This window comes from Oncorhynchus gorbuscha, linkage group LG04 (assembly GCF_021184085.1).
Source record: "Oncorhynchus gorbuscha isolate QuinsamMale2020 ecotype Even-year linkage group LG04, OgorEven_v1.0, whole genome shotgun sequence".
In the NCBI taxonomy this organism is placed as follows: domain Eukaryota; kingdom Metazoa; phylum Chordata; class Actinopteri; order Salmoniformes; family Salmonidae; genus Oncorhynchus; species Oncorhynchus gorbuscha.
Window position 1 is genome coordinate 65,259,082 of NC_060176.1, and position 13,588 is coordinate 65,272,669.

Here is a 13,588-nt window from a genome sequence, read left to right on the forward strand (position 1 = left end):
TCTCGGCCATGTTTTTTTTCAGACGACACCTATAGAAGTTACATCACCTCCTGATGAATTTTATCGCTTATTAACGTGTACTAATACCTAAAGTTGCATTACAAATGTATTTCGAAGTGTTTTGTGAAAGTTTATCGTCGACTTTTTGAATTTTAAAAAATGACGTTACGTTATGAAACGCTCTTTTTTTCCGTTTATCATACAGTCTACATAGAACGATATCTAGGCTATATATGGACCGATTTTAATCGGAAAAAAGACCCAATAGTGATTATGGGACATCTAGGAGTGCCAACAAAGAAGATGGTCAAAGGTAATGAATGTTTTATATTTCATTGTGCGGTTTGTGTAGCGCCGAATATGCTAATTATTTTGTTTACGTCCCCTGCGGGTCTTTTGTGGTGTTACATGCTATCAGATAATAGCTTCTCATGCTTTCGCCGAAAAGCATTTTAAAAATCTGACTTGTTGCCTGGATTCACAACGAGTGTAGCTTTAATTCAATACCCTGCATGTGTATTTTAATGAACGTTTGAGTTTTAACTAATACTATTAGCATTTAGCGTAGCGCATTTGCATTTCCAGAGCTCTAGATGGGACACCTGTGTGCCAGGTAGGAGCAAGTGGATAAGGCCATAAGCAAACAAGAAAATACTCATTCAGAGGCGGCGCTCTTAGTGGCTGGGGACTTTAATGTAGGAAAACTGAAATCTGTTCTACCTCATTTTTATCAGCATGTCACATGTGCAACCAGAGGGGGGAAACAAACTCTAGATCACCTTTACTCCACACACACAGAAGTGTACAAAGCTCCCTCTCACCCTCTATTTGGCAAATCTGATCATAACTATCCTCCTGATTCCTGCTTACAAGCAAAAATTCAAACAGGAAGTACCAGTGATGCGCTCAACACAGAAGTGGATGCTAAGCTACAGTACTGTCTCGCTAGCACATACTGGAATATGGTCCGGGATTCATCCGATGGCATTGAGGAGTATACCACATCAGTCACCGGCTTCATTAATACATGCATCTACGACGTCGTCCCTACAGTGAACATACGTACATATCCCAACCAGAAGCCAAGAGTAAGGCCATAATGTATTATTCTAGCCCAGTCACAATTTAGATTTTGGCCACTAGATGGCAGCAGTGTATGTATCAAGTTTTAGACTGATCCAATGAACCACTGCATATCTGTTCAAAATGTTGTATTAAGACTGCCCAAATGTGCCTATTTGGTTTATTAATACATTTTCATAATTGTGCACTCTCCTCAAACAATAGCCTGGTATTCTTTCACTGTAATAGCTACTGTAAATTGGACAGTGCAGTTAGATTAACAATAATTTAAGCTTGTTGCTTACAACCTCATGTAAATCACATTAGCCTACGGTAGTTCAACCATCCTGCGGGGGGGCAGGGACACTGAATCTGTATTATCCAAGCCAAACTTCGTGCAAACCCAGATTAACAAGAATTTATGCTTTCTGCCCATATCAGATATGTCTATGTCGTGGGAAATGTTCTTGTTACTTACAACCTCATGCTAATCACATTAGCCTACGTTAGCACAACCGTCCAGCGGGGTGACAACGTTAAAGGTTAAACAGGTTAACATTCACAAGGCCGCAGGGCCAGAGTGATTACCAGGACGCGTACTCAGAGCATTCGCTGACCAGCTGGCACTGACATCTTCAACCTCTCCCTGACCCAGTCTGTAATACCTACATGTTTCAAGCAGACAACCATAGTCCCTGTGGCCAAGAACACTGAGGTAACCTGCCTAGATGACTACCGCCTCGTAGCACTCACATCTGCAGCCATGAAATGCTTTGAAAGGCCGGTCATGGCTCCCTCCAATTAGCATACCACCCTAACAGATCTACAGATAACGCAATCTCTATTGCACTCCACACGGCCCTTTCCCAACTGGATACAAGGAACACCTACCTGAGAATGCTGTTCATTGACTACAGATCAGCATTCAACAACATAGTGCCCTCCAAGTTCACTAAGCGAAGGACCCTGGGACTGAACACCTTCCTCTGCAACTGGATCTTAGAGTACATCACTGGGGATGAGCTTCCTGCCATCCAGGACCTCTATAAAAGGCTCCTTAACAGCTTCTACACCCAAGCCATAAGACAGTTAATCAAATGGCTACACAGACTATTTTCATTGACCCCCTTTTTTAATCGTATTTTTTATATATATTTTTGCACCGAGTCTCTTGCACAGGCTTGATGTACACACACACACACACACACACACACACACACACACACACACACACACACACACACACACACACACACACACACACACACACACACACACACACACACACACACACACACACACACACACACACACACACACACACACACACACACACACACACTTCTTCAGACGCTGCTGCTATTCTGTTTATTATCTATGCATAGTCACTTTACCCCGAACTACATGTACATATTACATCAATTACCTCAACTAACCCATACCCCTGCAAATTGACTCAGTACCAGTACACCTTGTATATAGCCTCGTTATTGTATTGTGTTACTATTTTTCCTTTCGTTTATTTAACAAATGTTTCTTACTTTTTTGTTGTAAATCATGCAGCGTCATGTGTCACGATCGCAGATTTTATGTCTCGTATATCGACTGAAAGCTTAAATTCTTGTTAATATAACTGCACTGTCCAATTTACAGTAGCATGGCATTTACAAATGCCATGCTATTGTTTGAGAGCTCCTAACAACAATACACTTTTTTCACCGCGATAGGTTTGATAAATTCACCTCTGAAGGTGAAATGTGTACTTACATTCTGAAATCTTGCTCTGATTTATCATCCAAAGGGTCGCAGAGATAACATGAAGTGTCGTTTTGTTAGATAAAATCCTTTTTCATATCGTAAAAAGGTCCATATAGCATGCACAATCGATTTTGTATTTCCACTCGTCCAATTTGCAAAGAAAGAAATCTGTGAAAATCTAACCCTAAACTTTGTTTCAACTAGTCAAATCACGTTCGTATGTATTCCTCCGAGATCCTAGAATGTAACCAGACTTCACTATATCATTAGGTGTGTAGTATATCCTATAGGACACCAAATTTGGTCAGAGAGCGACGCCTTAATGGCACGCCGATGACAAGGGCGGTCTTCACTTGATTGACTGTAACTTTGTCAAATAAGCACCAATTGGGGTCAAACAAAGCTAGCTAAATAACCAATGCGCTGGGCTTTACGGTAGTATGCAGAAAACCAGTATCTGTCACACAATGTTGCTGCTAACCTTGTACGACATCAAGCCTTTTCCTTTTGGACAAAATTAATAGGGTAATGGAGAGTTATGAAAACTGGGTGTTTTGCAAATGTTGAACTTATAATATGGCTACTAATATTGTAAAAGCTCAATCAAAGTCCAAATATACAGATTTGACGATATTCTTACAGAAAAATGTAATGTGAATGTAAATGTCTCCTTCACGATTTGCCCAAATGTACCTGGGTGACTTCACACCAAATGTCATGTAGGTCTGAATCTGTCGGAAACGTTCCACATACACTGCTGCCATCTTGTGGACACCATAGGAATTACAAGCAGAGTGATGGCTAGATTGGGGACCTTTCTGTTGCATTTCAAAGATGGTGGTAGAAAAAAAAGCACATTTTTGTTCTCATGAATTCTTTTACATATAGCCAATTTTGACTTTGCAGCTAGCGGAAATCGCTCAGTTCTTCCTCAAGGACAAGACACATCCCAATAAACGTTCAATGCTCTCTTTTTTTCTACTGATTTTTTTTTCCATTGCATACCTTAATGAACCCGAACCTGAGGACGGTCTCTCTGACTGTGGGTGGGTTACAGATTGCTCCCTGTCCCTGATCCGAGTGCTCTTCGGCAAGTGCTCGCCGTGACTGACTGTTTCTCAGACTATAATTTCTCATTGGTCACTGTAAGCAACGCTTTGATTCATTTTTTCCTTTCAGTCACTGTTTATCAAAGGAGGCTTACTATGCGGATGGAGGAAATTGGTTCTCAGGAAACACAGAAGTGATAGAAACATAAAAAAAACATGTATCCTATTACAGGAAGTTAGTCAAAGCAGTACTTCCCCTACAAGAGCAATGCACCTCTCCAACACTATCTGCACTTTTTATTACATTATTTTTCACACGCGCGCACACACACACACATACACACACACACGAGAACACACACATACACGCACACACACACACACACGAACACACACACCTGTTCCTGGGTAGTGTCCTCATCTTGCCGTCTGCTCCTCCCTGACCCCAGTACTTGTTCTGGCCTCCGTTGAAGCCACGGTTCCGGCTCTCTCCCACAAACAGAGACTGAGTCACTTCCTGACTGGAACCCTCGTCCTTGGGATAACTACCGTCACTGACGGAGGGAGAGGAAAGGGACAGGATGTGTTTTTGAGCATAAGTGTATGTGTAGTGGGTGTGTTAGGAATGTACAGACAGAAACACAGGTGTAGAAACAGACACAGGACCTTGGTACATACCTCGCAAAGGAGAGTCCCACCCCATTGTCTGCAAATCTATAACCAGAGAGAATGAACGTATAATTAATTCTGCATTGTAGACGTGCACTGTGTGAGAGCTCCACTGAGTAGGGCTAACCCAGAAGTGTAGGAGTCACCAGTTCAATCCATAGAATTGAGGACTGAGAAATAGGAAGTCCTGGCCCTTTGCCACATCCGAGATGGCCACTTGATAACATGTTATCTTAGCATGCTAGCTACTAATTCTAATGCAAGTTGCTACAGTAAAACCTGAGTCACTTCTGAGACACTTCTCTGTGCAAATCATACAGGGACATCGAAGACCGAAGCGATGACATGTGACTACTGCACAGCACATTGATGAACAAGGATACAGTAACCACATTCATGGGCTCAATGAGATGACATCACAGCACTCACCCAGAGTTCTGAATGGTAATGTCGCCGCCTCGTATCCAGGCTCCGAGGTCATTGTTCTTAAAGGCGATGAGTGTGTCGATGAGAGCAGCCACCCTGGGACGGTTTGGGTCTGCATTCTCATGTGGACGGAACCTGAAACAGACCCATGTGTAATATGAGTATAGAAACACACACACTCTTGATCTTTCTCTCTGACACACAGATACACATACTCTTATAAAATACACACAGACAAACACTATGCACAGACAAACACTACGCACACAGACAAACACACACAGACAAACACTATGCACACAGACAAACACTACGCACACAGACAAACAAACACACACAGCGTAAGCAGTGGTCTTAGATGGCCTAAGCTATTTTCTTTCTATCTGTTGAAGAAGATGCTTGTATTTGGACAGACTGGTGCAGATTGGAGCCTTGTTTTGTCTGTAAACACAAACCTGCCAGACCCTCCAGACTACTGTACAAGGAGAGTACCGACCAGTACAGGCTATCAAAGTACAGTACAGACCATACCATATAAACTACATACCATCTACAGTAAGTGCTGTAGAGATAGATACTAACTAAACCACAGCCTACTAGACCAAGTAAATATATAGACAATGATTGATCCAAATGATTGATGATCCCTGCATGTCGAAATTTAATTGTAAATGCAATGTAGTTTGACCTGTATTCTTACCTGGCGTTGTTGTCCAGACACAGGTACTCCCGGGGGTCTGCAGCACTGGCATTGGTGGTCTTCACACCTTTATCAATGAAGAGCCCAGCCTGGGTAACACAAACAGGTATGGGAACTATGGTCATAAAGGAGTCGGACAGTTTTACATATTTTGCATGAGAGTGTCGTAATAGCACACAGTAGCAACTCTGTAAAATAGATATATTGTCAAATGTACGGGATATAAGAGTGTAGTGTGTAATGTGCAGTTCAAGTGTGAATGCAATGTAATGAGACTGTGTATATACCATAGGTATACACTACCGGTCAAAAGTTTTAGAACACCTATTCATTCAAGGGTTTTCTATATTTTTGCTATTTTCTACATTGTAGAATAATAAAGAAGACTATGAAATAACACATATGGGATCATATGGTAATCAAAAGTGTTAAACAAATCCAAATATATTTGATATTTGAGCTTCTTCAAACACCCACCCTTTGCCTTGATAACAGCTTTGCACACTCTTGGCATTCTCTCAACCAGCTTCATGAGGTAGTCACCTGGAATGCATTTGAATTACTAGGTGTGCCTTCTTAAAAGTTAAGTTGTGGAATTTCTTTAATTCTTAATGGGTTTGAGCCAATCAGTTGTGTTGCGACAAGGTAGGGTTGGAAGATAGCCTTATTTGGTAAAAGACCAAGTTCATATTATGGCAAGAACATCTCAAATAAGCAAAGAGAAATGACAGTCCATCACTACTTTAAGACATGAAGGTCAGTCAATCCGGAACATTTCAAGAACTTTGAAAGTTTCTTCAAGTGCAGTTGCAAAAACCATCAAGTGCTATGATGAAACTGGCTCTCATGAGGACCGCCAAAGGAATGGAAGACCCAGAGTTACCTCTGCTGCAGAGGATAAGTTCATTAGAGTTAACTGCACCTCAGAAATTACAGCCCAAATAAATGCTTCAGAGTTCAAGTAACAGACACATCTCAACATCAACTATTCAGAGGAGACTGTGTGAATCAGGCCTTCATGGTTGTATTTCTGCAAAGAAACCACTGCTAAAGGACACCAATGCGAAGAAGAGACTAGCTTGGGCCAAGAAACACGATCAATGGACATTAGACCGGTGGAAATTTGGCCTTTGGTCTGCAGACCAAATTGGACATTTTTGGTTCTAATCGACGTGTCTTTGTGAGACGCGGTGTGGGTGAACAGATGATCCCCGCATGTGTATTTCCCACCGTAAAGCATGGAGGAGGAGGTGTTATGGTGTGGGGATGTGTTGCTGGTGACACTGTCTGTGATTTTTTTTTTTTTTAATTCAAGGCACACTTAACCAGCATGGCTACCACAGCATTCTGCAGCGATACGCCATCCCATCTGGTTTGGTATTAGTGGGACTATCATTTGTTTTTCAACAGGACAATGACCCAACACACCTCCAGGCTGTGATGGAGTGCTACATCAGATGACCTGGCCTCCACAATCCCCCGACCTCATCCAAATTGATATGGTTTGGAGTGAGTCGGATCGCAGAGTGAAGGAAAAGCAGCCAACAAGTACTCAGAATATGTGGGAACTCCTTCAAGACTGTTGTAAAAGCATTCCAGGTGAAGCTGGTCATCAAGGCAAAGGGTGGCTATTTGAAGAATCTCAAATATAAAATATATTTTTATTTGTTTTTTGGTTACTACATGATCCATATGTGTTATTTCATAGTTTTGATGTCTTCACTATTATTCTACAATGTGGAAAATAGTAAATATAAAGAAAAACCCTTGAAGGAGTAGCTGTTCTAAAACCTTTGACCAGTAGTGTATAACTGAAGCAGAGTCTTGAAACTGTAAGCTCACTCCTTATGAGAGAGGCACTTGTGGTCAGCAATGGGCTCCCAGTTCACCTAACCTAACTTTGCTATTAAGAGAAAAGTAAGAGAAAATACAAAGAAAAAAGCATGCATTTTTTGTATTTTGTTTGTACCATCATCTTTGAAATGTAAGAGAAAGGCCATAATGTATTATTCTAGCCCAGGTGCGATTTGGATTTTGGCCACTAGATGGCAGCAGTATATGTGCAAAGTTTTAGACTGATCCAACTAACCATTTTTTATTTTACCTTTATTTAACCAGGCAAGTCAGTTTTAAGAACAAATTCTTATTTTCAATGATGGCCTAGGAACAGTGGGTTAACTGCCTTGTTCAGGAGCAGAACGACAGCTCGGGGATTTGAACTTGCAACCTTTCTGTTACTAGTCTAACGCTCTAACCATTAGGCTACGCTTCTGCCCCAAAATTGCATAGCTGTTGTATCAAAACTGCCCAAATGTGCCTAATTGGTTTATTAATACAAGTTCATAATACAGGTACATAATTGTGCACTCTCCTCAAACAATAGCATGGTATTCTTTCACTGTAATAGCTACTGTAAATTGAACAGTGCAGTTAGATTAACAAGAATTTAAGCTTGTTGCTTACAACTTCATGCTAATCACATTAGCCTACATTAGCTCAACCATCCCGCGGTGGGGACATCGATCCCGTATTATCCACGCCAAACTTGGTGCAAAACCATGCCCACTGGTAACCTAGCAACATTCAAAGCCATGCTGATTGGTCAGAGTTTGGACGTTCCCTTGTGCCTGCCATGCCACTGACTGCGGGAGACGAGCAGTTTCACAGCATCGTTTGAAATGAGCTAAACGAAAGGAAAGAAACATGTGACTCTGTAGAAAACTAACATTACATGATTGTCAGTAATAGTGAATCAATGGCAATTCGGGAAAATGCAAGTATGGATGGAAATGTTTTGTTTTGGTGGGGATTCCATCTCTAACATTCCTCCTTCTCTCGCGCACCTTTGCTTCGTCACAGGAAACAACCGAACTTTGACCAATCAGTGCAGCTTTTAATGTTGCTATGTTTCTCGTGGCGTGGTTTTGCACCAAGTTTGGCATGGATAAAAAGGATGCATGCATGTGTAAGGTTTTGAGAGAGAGCTGGCATACTGTATGTGGGAGAAATCAGACAATTGGAAGAGCCCTTACTACGTTGTGTATGTAATCTCTGCGGGAATTTAAAGCCAAGACCTCGGTGTTGTTAGCGCCATGCTTTTACCAGCTGAGCCACACAGAACCACAGTGTTTTTGTCTTTTACACAGTGCTGCCAGTGAGTGGTACCTTAAAGTTGGAGTGCACACGGTTGTTGTAGAAGATCCCCAGAGGGGTCAGTTCTGCCCGGGTCTCTGGAAACAGCCCATGAGAGTCCCCTGTGGATGAGCTGTGGAACACATACCATATCCCAGCATCCTTTAGGATGACATGGGGGGGGTGAATGGAGTGAAAAATAATAATGATCCTGGAGTAATCATCAATCACATGTATTTAGAAGCTCTTTTTACATCAGTAGATGTCACAAAGCGTTTATACAGAAACCCAGCCTAAAACCCCTAAGAGCAAGCAATGCAGATGTAAAAGCACGCGGCTAGGAAAAGCTCCCTAGAAAGAAACCTAGAGGAACCAGGCTCTGAGGAGTGGCCAGCCCTCTTCTGGCTGTGCCCGGTGGAGATTATAAGAGTACATGGCCATTAAGGCCAGATCGTTCTACAAAATGTTCAAATGTTCATAGATGACCAGCGGTGTCATACAATAATCACAGTGATTATAGAGGGTGCAACAAGTCAGCACCTCAGGAGTAAATGTCAGTTTGCTTTTCATAGCCGAGCATTCAGAGTTCGAGACAGCAGGTATGAGAGAGAGCTCTCTCACTCTCTCTCATACCTGCCGTCTCGAACTCTGAATGCTCGGCTATGAAAAGGGAGAGAGAGAGAGAACTGCACAGTGAGAGTACTGTCATTGAGTATTGCACAGTGAGAGTACTGTCATTGAGTATTGCACAGTGAGAGTACTGTCATTGAGTATTGCACAGTGAGAGTACTGTCATTGAGTGCACAGTGAGAGTACTGTCATTGAGTATTGCACAGTGAGAGTACTGTCATTGAGTATTGCACAGTGAGAGTACTGTCATTGAGTATTGCACAGTGAGAGTACTGTCATTGAGTATTGCACAGTGAGAGTACTGTCATTGAGTATTGCACAGAGAGAGTACTGTCATTGAGTATTGCACAGTGAGAGTACTGTCATTGAGTATTGCACAGTGAGAGTACTGTCATTGAGTATTGCACAGTGAGAGTACTGTCATTGAGTATTGCACAGTGAGAGTACTGTCATTGAGTATTGCACAGTGAGAGTACTGTCATTGAGTATTGCACAGTGAGAGTACTGTTATTGAGTATTGCACAGTGAGAGTACTGTCATTGAGTATTGCACAGTGAGAGTACTGTCATTGAGTATTGCACAGTGAGAGTACTGTTATTGAGTATAATGCATAGGCACATTGATACAATTGTGCTTGAACTAGAACAGTAAGGTCTTGATGTTGAACTTTATCTCCTGGTTGAAGCCATCATTTATTGCTGTTGATGTAAAAGTAAGAACCCAATATCTCCCCAGATTTATCACCTCATCACATGAGATGAACCGGTAAGCCACAGCCTTAGAGCCTTATGAGTGGCTAAACCTTAAAGCTGGGGGGGGGGGCTCACCAGATGTACAGTCTCAGTCCCCTGCTGATCTTTATTCATTCATTATTAAACAGTGTTGTTTTGTTGGTAGGCAGAGATGCTTATTACAGTCATACCTGGGAGCCAGCAGCAGCATTGCTTATGAGGTTATTATTGGGATTGGCGATCCAGAACGTAGACACTGCCCTAAAACAGACAGACAGACAGACACACAGGGAGGATGAAAGGGCATTAGAGGAGATGTCTCCAGGCTAACTGATTGTTAATATCAGGATCTATTCATTTAATAAGAACAGTGACTCCTGTTATCCATGGAATAATTCACCTCTCCCACATAAATCCTGTCCAGGGACGGTTCTGCCAACACACACACACACACACACACACACCTGTACTCTCTCTCACACACACATACACACAGTCCTCCAAAAACAGCGCCTGCTGCTCCCCAAACAGACCTCCTTTTCAACCTCTCCAGAAACAGAAACACATTGCATGCAGCGGTGTGGTTGATTTTGCAGGGAAAAGACGGCCCTATCACTCTCACAGAGGACATGAACCCTTTGTCTTCTCTCAAGGTTGGCCTGTCCAACCCAGTCAAACCTGACACACCGCACCCCACAGTAGGCCTGTCCAACCCAGTAAAACCTGACACACCACACCCCACAGTAGGCCTGTCCAACCCAGTAAAACCTGACACACCACACCTCACAGTAGGCCTGTCCAACCCAGTAAAACCTGACACACCACACCCCACAGTAGGCCTGTCCAACCCAGTAAAACCTGACACACCACACCCCACAGTAGGCCTGTCCAACCCAGTAAAACCTGACACACCACACCCCACAATAGGCCTGTCCAACCCAGTAAAACCTGACACACCACACCCCTTACTTCCATTACTCTTTCTTCTTCAGCTAATTTTTTTTCTAATTTCTGCCTCTTTTCACTTTCATTCTGTTCCTCTAATTTCCCCTCTGTCAAAGTTGACTCTTTCTCGGCAGACAAGTATTTCCTGTGTCTTACTTGCACTCCATGCTCGGCGAAGGTGTATAGTTCTTATACACTTTGTCTCGGATGCTGGTGCACATGGTCTCGTTGCGGTCGGTGGGCAGGAGTGTTCCTGGTCGGGTCACCAAACCCAGGTTGTGGAAGAACGTGTTCCTCTGCTCCATCCCATCCTCCAGGAAGAAACAGTGACCCAGGGTGTCATAGCCTACAGTGTCCTTCACCTGGAGAGGAGAAACATTTGGGCAACGCTACACACCAATGACAGGAGCAGAGCAGGAAAGCAGCTTGGAGTTACTGCATCATGTTATCTGAATGATGGTCGATTCACTTTCAACGCATTTGACATTCATTTATTTCATGACTGGCGTCATATGGTCCTCATTTCCCCAAGTTTTATCACACATACGGCACATACACACACACACACAGGGCTGGAGTCAATTCGAAATAAAGACAGTCAATTCATGAAGTAAACTTAAATTACATATATTTTCAATGATAAATCAATAAACTGAGAAGTTTTTCAAAAGTATTTTCTTTTTAATAAAAACAATAATTAAAATCACTTCCTGAATTGACTGCCTTCAATATAATATTATAATTGACCCCAGCCCTGACACACACGTTCACACACATACAGCACACACACACCAGCAGGCCATTGGTGGCGTGGATGGTGATGCAGCGGGAGAAGGAGTGGTGGATGGAGAGGCCGTCCACGTAGGCTGGTTCCCGGTAGCCCCCTCGCCAGTCAACATCCCCACAGCGGTGGAAGTGGACCGGGTAGCGGCCCTGCTCCTGCTGCCCCATGTTCCTCAACTCCACGTGGGACAGGTGCACCGAAGTGAAGTTCCCAAATATCTGAGGAGAAATGGGGTAGAGAGAGAGAGAGCGAGAGAGAATAAGCTGTGTTGTGGTGTGCTGTGTGGTGCTGTGTTGTGCTGTGCTGTGTGGTGTGCTGTGTGGTGCTGTGTTGTGTGGTGTGGTGTATTGTGCTGTGTTGTGTGGTGTGGTGTATTGTGCTGTGGTGTGTGGTGGTGTGTTGTACTGTGCGGTGTGGTGTGTTGTGCTGTGTGGTGTGTTGTACTGTGCTGTGTGGTGTGTTGTACTGTGCTGTGTGGTGTGTTGTGCTGTGTGGTGTGGTGTGTTGTGCTGTGCTGTCTTGTGGAGTGCTGTCTTGTGGAGTGCTGTCTTGTGGAGTGCTGTCTTGTGGAGTGCTGTCTTGTGGAGTGCTGTCTTGTGGAGTGCTGTCTTGTGGAGTGCTGTCTTGTGGAGTGCTGTCTTGTGGAGTGTTGCATCATATTACTCTGGTTCTGCTGATCTATTGGTGGCTCTATTTTACAGTTACATCTATTGATGAATGGAACATCATGCAACAACTGAGATGATCTGAGCACAAACAATGCTAGAGAGAGACACACACAAATGTGACCTAATGAGCAAATAGACACAAAAACATGCAGTAAACTCAGGGAGGTCTTTCTTAGGTATATGGCCTTTTCCACATTGCCTGTTTTGTGTTAAGGAGATATTGGCCAATCCCTCAAGCTAACTGTAACTCACTCATTCACTCACCCAAACTCTCTCACACACACACTACACTTGGACAGAACTCTCTACAGTCAATAAACAAGTTTTTTTTACATTTACTGCAAAGGGGCTGCTTTTACATAAGGCAAGAGGAATGTTATTATGTATTTATCAGAAGAGAGCATGAGTATGTAACACATTATACAGGGAAAATATTGTACTTGCATCCTGGATACAGAGAATGTGTGTGTGTGAGGGAGGGGTGTGTGCATCGACGTTGGTCTGGTGTTTGAGTTTTCTGTGTGCTCAGTGGGGTTGTGAAATATACAGAGTAAAAAAGGACAAAGAAGGATTACAATACTGAAACACAAAACATTAAGAGTAATGAGTGTTGCTCATCCATGCTCCCTCTTTCTCTGAGTGGTGCCTGGGTTGTGTTCATTAGGGCATGCAACGGAAACCATTTGCAACCAATTTCTTATTGGAGAAGGCCAGGTAGTCCCTCCCTTTTTCAGACTGTTTTCTTCCATTAAGTACCTAATGAACATTATATGTTGTTAGATCATGTGTGAATGATGAATGTCCTCAGTCATTCAGCATCTGCTGAATGCTCTAATGACCCTCCACCACAGAAATATGGTAATGTTCAACATGATTACACTAGATTGAATGGCATTAGATAAGCATATAACTCAGGCTGAAATGCACAGGGCAGGCAGGCTCAAGGTTCAACACAGACCCGATGGTTACATAAGCACACACCTTGATGTGTCCGCCGTATGTGTCGTGGCCAAAGAACTGGCACCAGTTGTTTC

The 13,588-nt window shown here is 42.9% G+C and overlaps 1 protein-coding gene across 6 annotated transcripts in view; it reads right to left on the reverse strand.

Annotated features, from left to right (window-relative positions):
- The window catches only part of cemip2 (cell migration inducing hyaluronidase 2), a 44,177-nt gene that overhangs the window by 8,687 nt on the left and 21,902 nt on the right, over window positions 1-13,588 (reverse strand). For all 6 annotated transcript variants that reach the window (XM_046347803.1, XM_046347802.1, XM_046347800.1 and 3 more), the window contains 9 exons: window positions 13,536-13,588; window positions 11,895-12,104; window positions 11,259-11,464; window positions 10,349-10,418; window positions 8,830-8,958; window positions 5,665-5,753; window positions 4,968-5,099; window positions 4,548-4,583; window positions 4,268-4,423 (listed from right to left, as the gene is read on the reverse strand). The exon at window positions 13,536-13,588 is cut by the window's right edge and continues 117 nt beyond it. In XM_046347803.1, the coding sequence (XP_046203759.1) occupies window positions 4,268-4,423; window positions 4,548-4,583; window positions 4,968-5,099; window positions 5,665-5,753; window positions 8,830-8,958; window positions 10,349-10,418; window positions 11,259-11,464; window positions 11,895-12,104; window positions 13,536-13,588 (1,081 nt within the window). The remainder of the gene's footprint in view (window positions 1-4,267; window positions 4,424-4,547; window positions 4,584-4,967; window positions 5,100-5,664; window positions 5,754-8,829; window positions 8,959-10,348; window positions 10,419-11,258; window positions 11,465-11,894; window positions 12,105-13,535) is intronic.